Below are 16,749 nucleotides of genomic sequence, written 5' to 3' on the forward strand. Positions count from 1 at the left end.
CTCGGTGGAGGTCTGGTCCCACAAGCACACAACTAATCATATACGAGCCGTTTAATGTGACATGTCTTGGTAAAATTGGCATGAATGGTGATGGATGATGAGAAGACCTTTTGAAGTCACATTCCTATAGGCCTAAATCTCTCTGAAAAAGGCACCAGAAATACAGGCCCAGTTGGAGGGTTTATTTTAGTATACCTTGAGTATCACTTCTGTTGTGGTTATGCCAGTGTTTCCTGCATTGCTGAATCTTCAACACACAGCAAAATGAATCAAGTCTTTGAGTTTTACTCCAGGTGCAAATATGAGTTTGGAGTCTGAATTGATTGTTTTAACTCTCGCTGAATAATGGCAAAAATTGCATCTTTCTGTCGAGTTGATTAAATAACAAATGCCTCTTATGAGCTGAATCTTTTTAGTGAAGCAAAAACATGCAGCGCAACCTGTGTAGTCCATTCACGATTGATTCTCTCTTATTTACTGAAATCGGAAGCATTGTCTAATTCATGAGTAAATAACTCTTATGAGCTGGTCTGAATCAATCTGACGAACTTGCTAAGTGCTTACTGAATCAACATCTGACTCACTTACTGAACTGAAAGTTATCATTACTTTATACATCAACCGAATTTGTTAACTTAATGTTTGTGAAACTTAAATATTCACTGACTTGTTGCTCATATGATTGTGTTGTTTATCACAAGAAGTGGAACTGATCTGCTGCTTTTCTGTGGGTCAAGTGAGTTTTACATCTCCGATCTGCCAGATCTCTCAACCAAACATCTCAATCATGAGTCAAGCCACATTGCTGACTGTTCCGCAGTTGCCACGGACAGTTAGTACCAGCCCACGGTGTCCAAGTCATCCTACCGCCCCCCTGCGCAGCGTGGGTCCCCGCAGCACATGTGTGCGATTGGCGGTGGCGGTAGTGCTGAGCTGTTCTGCGTTTGCTGTCTAACACGGCGATAGTCTTTATTAGCAGCCAAGCTCTAAACAGTCTGAAAGGGGCATTCCAGTGAGCACAACAACACGTCGTGTGTGCCAGGACCCTCTTGTTCTCTTTTGTGTGCGACTGTGGGAATTATGCTGTTATTTTCGGTCGTTCCCACCTGAAATAGCGCGCCTTAAAGATAGAATCTCGCTTCATTGTTTTTTGCTCTGATTTAGTTTTTTCTTTCCTAATAGGACATTGTGTCTAATTTAGAACCAGCAGAAAAGTTTCACCTCGTTTGGGTTGAGTCTGCACACTTGGCTTTATCGTACTCGTCCAAGTGTGTGTTTTTCATGCTTGTTTCAAAGAACCGTCTCACGATGTCACGTTGACTCAGCGTTGTGCATGGATTCATAATAGGTCTGCCACTTAGCATGTTGTGTAACCGTCTGTCCGTGTTAGCGTCTCCAAAGCACAAACAGTTCCTGTAATGAGACAAAAGACCCTTAAAGTCACGGCCGTGGTTTTGTCTCGCCTCCAGCGGCCTCCTACTTCGTTTTCTGCAAGTATTGAGTCTAAAAGTAGAGAGTGTGTACCATCTGTGTTTGTGTGTGTATATGAGTGTTATTTTGACTGCCGCCTCAAGGATTCAGGATCGAAGCGCTCTTTAACTAGACACTAAGGAATTTCTAACAACTTATTCAGACTTGGAGGTGATTGAGAGATAAATGGAAATCGCCTAAACAAACTTTTACCAGACTAAAATCCTGAGAGTGAGTCTTCATAAAGGTTTACAGCCTTGGAAACGTATCGTTTTCTTGGCTTAATGTCATTTAATAGACAGCAGAGGTAATACAACCTCTTATTATTCGAGATAAGATGTGGTGAAACATGCCCTCACTTTACTCTCGTCAAATATTGACTAGATTGCATTGAATTGGCAAGACTCTCAAGAGTGTTTTGTGTCTGACCTCTAGGGTTTGCCTTCCCAGACTGGGCCTATAAGCCGGAGTCGAGTCCTGGTTCCAGACAGATCCAGCTCTGGCACTTCATCCTGGAGCTGCTGCGGAAGGAGGAGTACCATGATGTCATCGCCTGGCAGGGGGATTACGGTGAATTCGTCATCAAAGACCCGGACGAGGTGGCACGACTGTGGGGCGCCCGCAAGTGCAAGCCCCAGATGAATTATGACAAGCTCAGCCGAGCGCTCAGGTGAGGATCTGCTTATTAAATCCCATTGTAATGCCACTTGTGCTCATAATATGTCATTTTCACCCACTGTATCTTTGCTGATGGAAACGCCTGTATTAGAGTAACTGAATGAACTTGAGTAATGGCTCCGTTCAAAAACAAAGTGAGCTGCCTACCTAGACAACAATAAGAACCATAGAGATGCAGTGACTGCTCTAGATGTGACAAAAATAAGTTTTGGCCGAAATAAGTAATTTCCAAAATGAACTGGAAATATCAAACAAGGGTGTAGGTCTATTCACACCAATGACGCTATTTTTATTAGCACTCACACCAATGAACATTAATGTTGTGAATATTATAAGCGTGCAGTTATGATGTCTGCCACTTTAAATACTCTTTAAAGTCAAACTAAAGATTCTGATTGGTTGTCAGTGTTTTGAAAGTGATTCCAACAGTAATGTTTCATCATCGTTATAGCAGTAATGCGGATGCTGTTGTTGTCATTAGAATTAGAATGATATCTAAAGCTTATTTCTATAGTTAACATTATATTTCTCATCCTTGGCCTTTTCACTTTTGGCAACTTGATAACTTAACACAGCATGCCAGCTTAGCAATAAGATAAAAAGATAACTGATACAGACCGCGTATTCTTGACAGATGGCATTAAAGTAGAGTGTTAGCTTAGCAAAATGCTAACCACCAGACTGATGATGCCGTTTATGCTAATGTAAAATAGCATCATAGATTAGCAATTTGACAGCATCAGATTATTGATGTTGATGTCAAGTCTCTCTTGAGGTTCATTTTAGTAACCATAAGCTGAGTTGCTTCTCATGAAGAGCAATTAATCGCACTCACTTTAAGAACATTTCGTCTCAAAATAGTTTGGAATTGCAAGACAGCGCACTAGAGTTTGGTATGAAGAGAATGAGTTATCTACAAAATCAGCTTTTTGTGAGCATGTGGTTGCTGTAAACTAAAGCTTTCAGCTTGAGGTAGACTAATATTGCTGCCAGTTTTATCTTTGCTCAGTCTAGAGCACTTTGATTTTGTGTGCTCTCACTGATTTTGTGTTCATCAACAACGCCTCTGCGCTTCTCTTTCTGTGTTAGTGTTCCTCCCTGTATACCATTTTTCCGCCTTTGCCTTTTTCCATCCTCGTCTGTCATTCGCAGTCTGTCCAGTTGCCTGTTTGTCTGTCTCTTCGTGTTATTCAATGCTTTGGATCGGTCACCATGGCAACCAGCAGATGCCCACTCAAACCTGCTGAACCTGCCTTCACCATCCCAGAATAATCAAGCCCACTTAGTGCTCATCAGCCATCACTTACAGGACTAGTGTGCGTCCTCCACTTCCGAGAAAACTTTCATTTCTCAAAGAGAAATATGGACATATGAATGGAAGAGGAAGGGAGGGGGAAGAAGAAAGGCAGCAGAAAGCTGTGTACAGTTCAGATGTAAAGCAGAAAGTTCCTCAGTGTCACACTTCTGAGAAACACAGAGAACTGGCTCTGTTCAGCACATGTGGAGGACACAAAACATGTCCTCCAAGTTAACTCCAAAAAGCATGCACACATTCTCTACTGTGACCTCATCTTGACTTTGTCATGCTCTGTTGAAGCCGGTTTTCTTTATTCGCATAATTGTGAAGTTTGTGGTGTTGATTTTTAGGCCCACACAGAATCCTCTGTCAAAACCTTTGCAGATTTCTGAAAAATTTGATTGCCAGTGTTTCTTTAATCCTTTGTATTTTCATTCAGGCAAACATCACTGCTACTCAAGTTACTAGTTTGTTCAAATGGCTATCATTATGTACTACATTTTGGTGTTTTATCTGCATTTTGTAAATTCTTGACTTTGGCCAGTAAGCAGAAACTAGCAACTAACCAGAAAACACTAGCAACTTTAAGGTATAACTTAGTACTGAATGATTAACAAAACAAAACATCAGACTCTTAAGTATATGATTGCATTTTAAATGAGTTTTGAATAGACTAATTTGGAGTAGACATCACAGTTACGTCATTTGCAGCTGCACACGTATAGTGGTGGGAGAAGAACGCAGGTAACAAATGGAGGGAAATGGGTAAAATCAATTAGAGTACGAGATTACATTAGAGAAAATATATATTTTTGTGCCTTTGGATGTCAGAATCGGAATGCAAATAAATTTTATAGAATACTGTTGTCAAAGATGCCATTTAGAGCTAAATGCAGATGTTTAAATGGACAGACTATGGATGACAACCGCTATTATTACTCTACTTTTAAAGTGCAAATTTGATTTAAAAAATAGGTATTTATAATATTCGAATATGCAGTTCATAGGGGACATTATATTAACATTACAGTTACAGCATGAAATACTATTTAAACCTATTACTTCTAACATTTTACATAACAAATTTTATCTCACAAATGTGTTTTTTTTTTCTTTTGCAAATAAAAGTTTATACCTCCTAATTCAGACTTTATAACTCAATTTAACTCCACAATAACACGTTTGTCAATTTCAGTCAGGGATATAAACTCATGATTATGAGCCGAGGGGAAATAAGAGAATGACGAGTTGTTTTTCCTTATCAGAATTGGGAGATATAATCTCGGAATTGCAAGAATAATTTCAGAATTTTGAAATATAACCTCGTTTGATATCTTTAATTTCATGGCTTCCATAGGCTGTTATTTTAAAACACTCCGCCCAGAAAAAAAACATCATCACTGGTTGCTGAACATCGAATTGGTCTATAAATGTTCAGTGTTGGTCAGATATTACATTTTTGGCTAATTTCATCGTGCTTCCATCAGCAACCAATATCAGTACTTTCAGTGTAGTTTGACCCATTTTACTACCATTAAATCTGTTCTGTAGATTTTTTGTAAAATATGTGAAAAGTGTGCACATTCAGCATGAGTTATTTGGGAAAGAAAGGCCTGAAGGCGCTCTCTGCTTTCTTTTCTTTCATACCTAAGAGGTTGCATGTGTTCACTAAAATTCAAACACCCTTCAGACAGACTCCAGGCTGCACAGACGTCTCATTGTTAAGCTGTTGAAAACGAACAGACTGCAGGCCAACAGACAATGCAAAACAACATGTACACGCTCGTTGTATTTACCTGATAACCTGATGCTGCTTGTAGACCATCATATAACCAGACCACTGCTTTCATAATGGATGTCATCCGTGTTAAGCTTAGTAAAAGCAAACAAAAGGTCATATGGATCAGCCGTTTCACTCAACAGCATATGTACTGCATGAATGTGAATGTCTGCACAACACGCATGTGCAAATACAGACACGCTTAAGAGTTCTTGTGCTCTTTTGAAGCAAGTTCAAATGCACTTCAAAGGTTTGTGTATGTGCCCTTTTCTCTTTTGGTTGAGTATGTGCCTTTGAACTTCTCAGTGCCCTGATTCACACATCATTGTATATCACAATCATGTCTTCTCCCACATGTACTCTCTGCACCCTCAGTGATATCTTAATTAAACACATTGAACCCATAAATCATCTTAACATCTGAAGCATCAAATATCCATGAAGTCACGTATATATATCTGAATCTGGCTGGCTGAGACCTTTCATGTATGGAGGAATTTAACGTGTGTTATATATAATAACCTTCAGTACTCCTTAACGATATAGTAATTACGTCAGACTTTAACTGGAAAAGGTTTGGTTTTTCTCTCTTTGAAAAAGCTGGTCTGACATTTTGTTTCCTGACATGTGCTGCATATGATTTAAGCATAAGAAGCAGTGTGCGTGTTATCTGAACTAGGTCAATTGGATTTAATGTAATTTGCTGTTTGAACGATTATTTTTTGTTACATTAAGTCTAATTCGAGAAAGAATATAGTGAATTTGCTACAAATGTTTTAATAGACTTTTGAATAATAATATTGACATTTATTTATAGAATTTTCATAGGTATTCAGAAGCTAATTTGAAAATCTGTTTGGGGGTTTGTGGGGCTGTGACGGTAACCGTGACAACCATGTCACTATAACAGACAATAGCGCATGTGATGTCATGCACTCTATAACAAGCATAATACAAATTTTATTTAGACTATAGGTCTATGGTAGCCTAATTCACAAATGACCTCAAACGCCATACACAGTGTTTCCTTAAGATTGGAAGGTTTGAATGCAGGAAAATACAGTTTATTCTCCATGTTGCAAATTAATTTTGTGTTGGGGAATGGACATTGTTGGGAAACCAAATACTACATTGCCGATCTGGAGCTATCTCCATTAATGTCACCCATCCGCATTTGTACAAGTGTCTCCAAGTTCCTGTGATCGCAAACGCCTGGCTGGTCAGGTTTGGTGACGCTAGGTTTACTACAAACTGGCCAAATACAAATGAGATGACGATAAATTGAAGATGTTAACAGGAAATGTGGCAATGATTCCTATTTCAAAGAGAGCACGTGCAGACAAGGAATTAAACCATGTCTACTCCAGACGTGACACTGATGCATCGCAACAGGTTGAGTCTCTACCCAGGACATTTTAACTTTGTGACAGGACTTCATGTGTTGCGCCGCATACAGTAGAGCATCACTGATTATAATGATTTCTATAGTGTCGCGCCGCTCGCGTTCATTACACAGGGTGTATTTAACTTTCTTATTTAGGCTTAGATATTTGTCTTAGTGTTCTGCAGGCTGCGTGTTCACTGATGGAAGTGCTAAAATAAACATGCATTTTTGCTAATAGATAATTTAGCCTCGTTTATTATTTGTGTTTCAAAATTACAGGACCATATATACATACAAGTCCCAATCTGAATCAAATGATTCATGATACACAGTTTGAAGTCCCGATCTGAATCAAATTATTTGTGATACACACTTTGTAGTCATTGATCTGAAATAAATGATTTGTGATACACGATCCGATTAGAGCACTTCGAAGCGGTGAAAAATTTTGCAATGCAGTGCTTTAACTGATTCAGAGTTTTGAAAAGCTCTGTTGTGTTCTTTGCTCACTTTCTCTATATAATTTATTGTTTGAATAATCATAGAAAAGAAATCATTACAATTAATAGACCTAATGTACATACAATGTTTTATTAAACTGTGATCATGTTAAATAGCAACTTTAAATTCCATCGTTTATAAATACATTTAATACGTTTTCAAAAGCATCCCCATGTTTTTTTTTTCCACAAATCCCACCCTGTATATTTATACATAAATTACAAATATAACTAATATTATTTGTGTGAGTGTGTGTGTGTGTGTGTGTGTGTGTGTGTGTGTGTGTGTTCAAAAACCAGTCACATTACATATATAACTAATATATACAGTACAGACCAAAAGTTTGGAAACATTACTATTTTTAATGTTTTTGAAAGAAGTTCTTCTGCTCATCAAGTCTGCATTTATTTGATCAAAAATACAGAAAAAACAGTAATATTGTGAAATATTATTACAACTTAAAATAATAGTTTTCTATTTGAATATACTTAAAAAAAAAAAAAAAAATATTCCTGTGATGCAAAGCTGAATTTTCAGCATCATTACTCCAGCCTTCAGTGTCACATGTAACATCCAGTCTATCACATGATCATTTAGAAATCATTCTAATACTCTGGTTTATTATGAGTGTTGGAAACAGTTCTGCTGTCTAATATATTTGATGAATAAAAGGTTAAAAAGAACTGCATTTATTCAAAATAAAAAAAAATTCTAATAATATATATTCTAATAATATATTTTCTTTACTATCACTTTTTATCAATTTAACACATCCTTGCTGAATAAAAGTATTGATTTTATTTAAAAAAAAACAACAACAAAAAAACATACTGACCCCAAATTACTGACCAGTAGTGTACATTATTACAAAATATTTATATTTTAAAAACCTAGCTTCTTTTTTTTAATTTTTTTTTATTTTACTTTTTATTCATCAAAGTATCCTAAAAAAGTATCACATGTTCTGAAAAAATATTCACCAGCAGAACTGTTTCAAACTTTGATAATGAATCATCATATTAAAATGATTTCTAAAGGATCATGTGATAATGATCCTAAAAATTCAGCTTTGCATCACAGAAATAAATGATAATTTAAATTAAAATAAATTTAAAAACAATCATTTTAAATTGTAATAATATATCACAATATTAAGTTTTTTTTCTGTATTTTTGATCAAATAAATGCAGGCTTGATGAGCAGAAGAAACTTCTTTCAAAAACATTAAAAATAGTAATGTTTCCAAGCTTTTGGTCTGTACTGTATATATATATATGTATAGTGTTGTCACGGTACCAAAATTTCAGTATTCGGTACCGATACCAGTGAAATTTCGGTACCAAAGCAAAACACAAAAATATGCTAATTTAAAAAAAATAACTTTTTTGCACTAAAAATAAAACCAGTGCCATTCTTTATACTTATTTACAATTGTGTTTTAAGTTTTTCTACAAGTTATATAATTATAAAAAAAACAGTAAACAAGTTTCACCCAAATGTAATTTGTCTTTTAATTTATGAAATTTAAACATTTTATTTTTGGTAAATAAAGGGGATTTGCTATTAAAATTAAAACATGGAAGAAATATTGTGATTTATTTCTTTAAAAAATAAAGTTTTAAACATTTTTTCAACAGTAGTAGCAGTATCACATACATTTTACTAAATAATAGTAATATTTCTAGCACAATGCCTTTATGTAAAAATTAACTTTTAGGCCTAATGAATGAATATTTGTCATTTTAACTGAACTTAAGACTGGTGGTGATGCTTAAGATATTTTTGGTCATTGAGGGTTTCTGTAAAAAAAAATAGTAATCGATCATATTAATTATTATTAAAAGATAATACTGCTACTAATTCTACTATCATACTAATGTATATTCAATGCACTATGAATTGATGAGCTGCTGGGTTCATGAATATTAATCACATTGTCTGCGTTCGGTCAAACTGATTTGCTGAAATAGATCCGCTCCAGCCAATGAAATTGCCATTTGCGCATTAGCTCCGCCCACTACCGGAGAAACCGGTATGTCTTCTGCTTGTTCTAAATGAACTCCATTACTTTGACAGGAGAAGACAACAAAGAATAGTTTACATATAGCGTGTCGATTCAGTGTGGTAAGACTCTCGCTCTCTCTCTCTTTGCATGTGTGAGAAACAGCGCTATCAGTAAAGCGACGGTGAGTCGTGCGCCTTCACAAAGAGTTTACAGAGCATCAAATACAGGTGCGCTGTGCGTCCATTGAGATGAACTGAAAAGTTCAGATCGCTTGATGGAGAGAGAACTCTGAAGCTCAGATGCTGAAATTAATGCAAGCGTCATGCGCTTCAGTCTATGTAGTAAACAAACCCGCACGTCTCTGCCATTCATTAATTCACACAGAGACGCGCAGATCATGGATTCATATTTCAAACAACTTTTGCAGCTTAACATTTACAGATACTGGTCCATATGGAGATTTGATTTAATAAATGTATGCTAACTTTGACAAATTCGATGACTGTCCATATTAAAATGTAAGTTTCATTTTCATGACTGGATTTTGAGATTCCGTCGTTTTCTGCTTCGCGGAAATAATAGCGCTGAACCGGGTTTGAACGGGACCTCGGTACTACCGGCACTTAAAGAAACCTGGTACCGTCACATTTAAATTTTTTTAGTACCGACTTGGTACCGAAGTACCGGGTCTTTTGACAACACTATATATATAATGGATCAACTACTGGTGATGAGGTGTTATATATATATATATATATATATAAAACACCTCATCACCAGTAGTTGATCCATTACCACCGCAGTGGAAAAATCTGCCACCGTCACAGCCATAGGGATTTGTCCCAAGTTTTCAGTCTCGGACAAGAATTTGAATAATTTAGTACATGAGAACTATAATTTCATGTGTTCAAAAACCAGTCACTCTTTTTTTTATGAAATATGCAGATTTACTTATTGTAACTTTCATCTCTGAATTGGTCATTGCCTTTGCAAAGTTTAACAAGTACAAGAATGTCAAATACATAAAAATGGGAGGCCTTCAACAAACGGTGACTCCTAATAATGGCTTGGCAATTGTGTAACCATGCCAACACTGTCTCTGCAGATACTACTACAACAAAAGGATCTTGCACAAGACCAAAGGGAAAAGATTCACTTACAAGTTCAACTTCAACAAGCTGGTGCTGGTCAACTATCCGTTCATTGACATGGGCTCTGCAGGTGAAGACCCCTGCTTTTTAAACTCAATCTTTCTGAAACCCATCCATTTTAGTTTGATGTACAAAGTAAAACAATGATTAAAATTTCTCAACTTTTTTCATAGGTTCTGGTGTTCCTCAAAGTGCACCGCCTGTCCCATCAGGGGTAAGCAATCATTTCCGCTTCCCTCCATCCACGCCATCGGACATCCTTTCTCCTAGCGAGGAACTGCGCAGTCCTGGTGTCTTCAGTGCTGTGCCTCGACGCATAGCTCGTGGCTCTGTCTCCGACTGCAGCGATGGCACCTCCACCAACTCGGAGCTTGAAGAAACTGGCTTAGCTCCTGGTGACGACCGCCAGGCCGACCGTGCCTTCAGAAACCTGCTCCATCCGCGATTATCCCATGATTCCTTGTTCCGTGTCTACGGTGCACCACCCAACCCAACTGGGCTCCACAGGAGTGGGCCCCATGCGGCCCCACACAGGGTCCACCCTGATCCCTTGTCTCCATTCCCAGTGTCCCCTCTCCCAGGCACTGGAGGCTTGCTGGCTCCTGCTCTTTCTCCAGCTCTCTCCATGACCCCTACATCTCACATGGCCTACACACCTTCTCCATCCCTGTCACCCATGCTGGGCTCCCACTTCTCGTTCAATCCAGAAGACATGAAGCGTTACCTGCAAGCTCACACCCAGAGTGTCTACAACTATCATCTGAGTCCCCGTGCGTTCTTGCACTATCCCAACATCATCATCCCGCAGCCCCAGCGCCCAGACAAAGGACTGGGAGGCCCAGCGGGTGTAGGTCCACACCTGTCAAGTCACCCTCTGCACCATCAGGCTGAGGAGCCTCATCTCTCTCCGTTCAAGTTCAAGTTACAGCCACCACCACTGGGTCGCAAACAGAGAGAAGGGCCAAACTCGGCTGGACCAGGACATGCTCCAAATTCTGGAAGCGCTGCTGCTTCCTTCTCTTACAGCAGGGAGCCTGGTGCAGCCTCAAACTCTGCTTCATCTGGAATGATGACCAACAACTCAACCCCAGCTGGTCCACCAAAGATCAAGGTATGTCGACCTTTAAAAAATCCACACTGTAGCTCCTTTGACAATGAAAATGGTTTTCTGTAACACTCATTTTGCTTTCTTCTGTAGGTTGAGCCCATCTCAGACATGGAGTCGGAGGAAGAAGTCGAGGTCACCGACATCAGCGAGGAGGAGCATGAAGACGATGAATGTGATGTCTTTTCCCCTCCTCACCCCAACGGTGGCCTTGCCCCTCCACCCAACCACGATCGCATGACTGATGATGATGATCTCGAGGAAGACGTCTTCAAGACCCCAGCTGCACCTACCTCAGGGGTTGGGGCAAATCTTTTAGGTCTTAAAGCAGAACCCCGAGAACTAAACCTGGGCCAGGGTGCGCCCATTAGCCCCGGGGGAACACGCTGCATTCCTCTGAAGCTGCGTTTTAAACGCCGCTGGAGTGAGGACCAGAGAATGGAGGCGGAAACTGAAGAGGCTGAGGACAAGAAGAGCAGGGCAGAGAGGGAGGAACTTACCCAAGAGTTGGAGCCTAAACTGGGGGAGGAAAATGGAGAGCAGAAGAGTCCGGAGACTTTGGCTGCACAACTGGGGACGGGCCAGAGGAGAGTGAGCTCTGAGCTGCAGCGAGCAACAGCACAGCTGTCTTTAGAAAACGACGTTTGCTGAAGAAGACGTGGTCAAACATATAAACTTACCAACACATAGCTGTCCTCCTTAAGGGCTGAAGGCAACTGTTGCTCTCAGAAGTTGCGTGAAGACCATACATTCAGCATGTTCGGATGCCCAAACCATCTTTTAAACTTCTGTACATGCAGGTTCACTCACTTCAAAATATTGCAACACTAAAAATTATTAATACTGACATCTTTTTTTATGCATTTAAGTACCAAGGCCCCTTTCCCAAGCTTAGCCAGAGCCCCTTAGTTACCAAACCCATTCCTTTTTGTTTGCTGTGTTAGACTAACATCATCCCACTAGTATTCTTGGACACTTGGACACTTTTTCCCCTAAGAAGCTCTCTGTTAGGATTTAGGGATCAACCTAATACATTTTTTTTGTAAATCAAGAGATTACAGAAGTGCCTAAACTGGACGTTGATGCACCCCTGTAAAATATGGGTAAAGTGATCTGAAAATATGGTGATCTTTTTCTTTTTTGTCTCGTCATTCATGCCAATGAAATTAAGTCACATGGTCATGGGCAAGTGGACATCATCTTATTTAAACAGACACTCTTGGATGAAGTGCAAAATGCAGGAAGTTATGCTGGCTCCACCTCCAACTCGTTCATAGTTCTCAGACTTTGCGATTACAGACGCTTTCATTTTTTTGCATACCAAGATTCAAGTCCCAGACTTTTGCAGAACCAGCTTGCCTTTCGTTCTCAAACCAGGCCCTTCATTTCACTGCCTTCAGAGCCATTAACGCTAGCGTGCTATCAGCCTTCACTGCCGACTCCGGACACCAACTTTACCAGCTTTCCAGCAAGCTCAGCGGCTGACAGGACCACTCAACAACCTCTTAACGTATCTTAACACATGTATATACATTGGGGGATTCTTTTTATATATGTTAGTCTGTTTTCATGACCACCACCTGGATGACAAATTATAGATCACGTACAATTATTCCTTCACCAACTTTATTTATTCCTTTGTTATAATGCAGTTTTAACCCTGAGGGAATGTAATATGAACATTGGGGCAACATAAGAGAGGGCGCTTTATGGTTAATCATTGTAATCATCCCTAAAACCACTTAAACAATCCTGTACACCCTGCTGTTTTGTAAAGGATGCAAATCTTCACGGTTAGTTGGCGGTTAATCTCAGGCATACCACCCCACACCCCACATCCTCTATCCAACATGTTGTCTTTGAATATAAAGCCTTCAAATGAACAAACATTTGTGCCTTTTTATGGAAGACTGACCGCTCAGTGCTTTTCAATGGGTTGCTTTATAGAAACGTATCGACTCAAATACAGGAGAGGCCTTAGAAACTGACCTCAAACACTGCTTTTATGCCTTATTTAGTTTTGTACCTTAAAAGAAACCATCCTAAATAAGATGAGCATTTAAAGTCCATATATTCTCACTTTATTGCACGATAGTCGTATATATTTGATAAAAGAACAAACGCTGGTTTTGATACAAATTATATTTGAGAAGGTAAATCTATATGGTAACTCTGTTTAGTTTCAGGGCCCTACAGTGCTTTACTGTGAAAGAAAAGTGTTATAGACAAAGTTAAACATAACTGACCAATCGTTGAGAACCCTGAATGGCACAGCTGTCCTTGGCCTTATAAGGTCCATGTATAGTTTTAACTCGACCCGTCGCATTCGCGTTCTCCGTCTCAGTCTCTCTGCAGTGTTTTAGTTGTAGGAGGCTGTTCTTCATCTACAATGATCAAGATCGAACAGGAAACACATCCTATTTGGCTTAGCGTTTGGCGACAACCAGCTCAATTTGCAGCAAAATGCAAGGGACTTCATAGTCAATGACGTCCTCGAGAAAGGGACCTCACTTCAACAAACTGACAGCTAGAAAAAAAGGACATTCAGCCTCTTAGCCCTCATCTAAGGAGGACGTATAGGACCTGACACACTTAACACTCATTTTTCCCCTTCTTTTTACTTTTAAGGAGTTGGTTTGGCAGCCTTACACCGGTTCAGTATCTGTATTTTAACTGACAGCTGCCTTATTTGTTAGAAAATACTTTGTTTTCCTCTTGCTCTCTATTCAATATAAACAGTGCTGTTTTATTATACCTTTTTTTGTTTATATTACCATTTATCATTTTTATTGTTGATATTATTGCTGATATTTCGTTTGTACCCCTTACCTGGATTTTAACCTGTTGAGATGAACATTTTAATAAAGTGTATTCCTCTACCCTCTTTGATACCATGATATAAAAGTGCTCTGGATTTGTATTATTGCTGGTTTTTAAGTTGTAATTAAGAAAACCAGGTGAAGAGGTAGGGTGACATTATGCGATCACATTTTTATTTTAATCTTTTTTTTTTTCTGGTTGTGTACATATATAAATATATATTTTCCATTTTGAGGGGATGATGTAAGAAAAAGACAATAATTTCTTAATTGTGTTCAAGGTCTCTCTCCTTTTGCTTTCTTAAAGCTTTCCATCGGTCTCTCGACGGTTATGTAATACTTTGTAAAGAGAGACGAAACTTGACGTTACAAAGAACCATGTATACTTTAGTTTCTGATGTGGTTTCTTTTGCTCCTGTAATTATAACTGTAATCAGGGTTCATTAAAACAGGTAAAAACAGATCTGGGTTTCTTGTCCTTCATTTATTTTTCTCTGTTGATGCTATCTTCTTAGTACTGGTAAAATACACTTGAAAACTGCAAAATGCAACTAATGTTTCAACATTTTCACTATACTGTCTATTAAACCTCAACCCTTAAACATTTTAAACTAATAATATTCTAAAAATATCTCATTAAATCTAAAACTAACTCAAACAACAGTAATCAGAATGGCAGATTTTCACTAAACTAATATGTGTTTTATTTGGCATAGTACTACTGTAACATACCATAGTAATACTATGGTATTTATTTTTTTTTTTTTTTGGAACTAGTTGGGACAGTAATTCTAAAAGCTGCTAAACATGAATTCAGGCACGTGCATGCACGCGCACACACACACACACACAAAAATACATATTTAATGTCTTTTCATGTGACCTGTGTACTCGGTTATGCTTCTGTAGTTTCACTTTCAAACATAAAAGAACAAGGGCTGTTATTCCAGATCCTGCTTGAGGTGAAGCGAGATGCAAACTCAGGATTTGCTTTCCTAATGAAGTGGAAATTCACGCTACAGGTAGACCGTTAACACTAACGTTCCTCCTCAAACCAGACGCGAAACGGCTCTCTGTCGTTTTAGAGAGAAACCTGGAATCTAGTATACTAAAATAATTCCTTCAGACTGCACACAGTTAAGAAAGTACCGTGCAGAAGAGAACCTCAAACTTGAGACTCGAATCCACGTGTAATTATTTGTAAAAAAGCGCCCCCTGCTGCTAAAATATTGCCATCGTTCACTTTTGTTTCGAAGCGGTTATCGAGGCTCTTATTAAGGCGAAGCGTCATTTTAAATGTTTTAATACCGTCTCCTTTTCTAGTTTAATGTGCAAAGTCTATAAGTCTGTCACTCGTAGTCATCATTAATCACTATTTTTGTAATTTGGCAAATCGTTTGACACCGCTAGTGGTGCAAAAACAGTTCACCTTTAAATTTAAATCATAATTAAATTTTAAACTTTAAATGATTTTAAACAAATTACAAGATGTAAAAGAAATTCTAAAGACTTAGGAATGCCTTAAAGTTAATATTGTGTGTTTTTATTATTATTAGAACACTAGTATATTCACCAGCTAAAAAATGTTTTTAAGACCGTTATTTTAAGACCGACAGCAGTCAGTGCTGCACACAGAGATCTGATCTGATCATCAGACCTCTGCGTTTAAATGTGACCATCCTTTGCGTTTAAAGCAGCCTTTGCCCTCAGTGCACTTGTGCATAGTTTTTCAGGTAGGTTTCTTAAAGCCTCTTTGAGCCATTCCCACAGTTCTTCTGGATTGAGTCTGTCTCATAATTAGCCTTTCGCCGGCCCCTCCCCCGAAACGGCCATTGTCCAATCACACATCATAGCAACCGTTACTATTTGAGGCAGTTCCGACAAACTTTGACTCCAAGCAAGATGGTGAAGCGGTGCGCCCACGGCGTTTGTAAATCGGACACTAGAATAGAGCTGTAATCGGGCCTTAAAAGTTACGCCCGACAGGACCCGAGCCCGACAGATTTCGGCCTGAGTCAGACAAGTACATTTTGATTGACAGCTTTTTAAAAGCCCGAACCCGTTTACAGCCCGACATTATTCAAATGTACGCACGCACACAGCTCTTTTGCCTTTTGTCAAGAATGAGTCATTTATACATGTTTTAACATAATTTATACATGACTAACGTAATAGGCCACTTGGAAGTTTGAACAAAGAAATAAAATAAGTCCTCTGTGACATCTTAACATCTCAGCACTCTAAATAGCCCTAGGTATAGACTCATTTAGCCTATAAATAGGCCAACGCACCAATAAAAATTAGTCTTTCTTAAAAAATTTAATTAAGATAAATTCTAAATTAAGATGGGTATTTGGCAATAACGGAATTAATTAAGATAAAGACTCTGCCTTATTTGCTTCGCCATAGCAGCTGAAATTTAATAAAAGAATAATGCCAACATTAGCCTATATAGGCTAGCCTATAGGTCTACATTATGCATTTAAGACTCAATTAGTATTTAGTTATCATTTTTAAAACCTTTACTCACCAAGATAATAATAAAAATAGCTACTCGCA

General features: G+C 38.4%; 1 protein-coding gene across 2 annotated transcripts in view; it reads left to right on the forward strand.

The window, feature by feature from the left end:
• Positions 1–14,653, forward strand: part of LOC132145031 (ETS domain-containing transcription factor ERF-like) — a 31,200-nt gene extending 16,547 nt beyond the window's left edge. Inside the window, exons 2-5 of one of the 2 annotated variants that reach the window (XM_059555734.1) lie at positions 1,906–2,140; positions 10,221–10,336; positions 10,440–11,377; positions 11,465–14,653. In XM_059555734.1, coding sequence (XP_059411717.1) covers positions 1,906–2,140; positions 10,221–10,336; positions 10,440–11,377; positions 11,465–12,022 — 1,847 coding nt within the window. In that variant the 3' untranslated portion in view covers positions 12,023–14,653. The remainder of the gene's footprint in view (positions 1–1,905; positions 2,141–10,220; positions 10,337–10,439; positions 11,378–11,464) is intronic. The other variant, XM_059555735.1, reaches the window with a different exon arrangement.
• The last annotated feature ends 2,096 nt before the right edge of the window (positions 14,654–16,749 follow it).

This window comes from Carassius carassius, chromosome 8 (assembly GCF_963082965.1).
Source record: "Carassius carassius chromosome 8, fCarCar2.1, whole genome shotgun sequence".
NCBI lineage: Eukaryota > Metazoa > Chordata > Actinopteri > Cypriniformes > Cyprinidae > Carassius > Carassius carassius.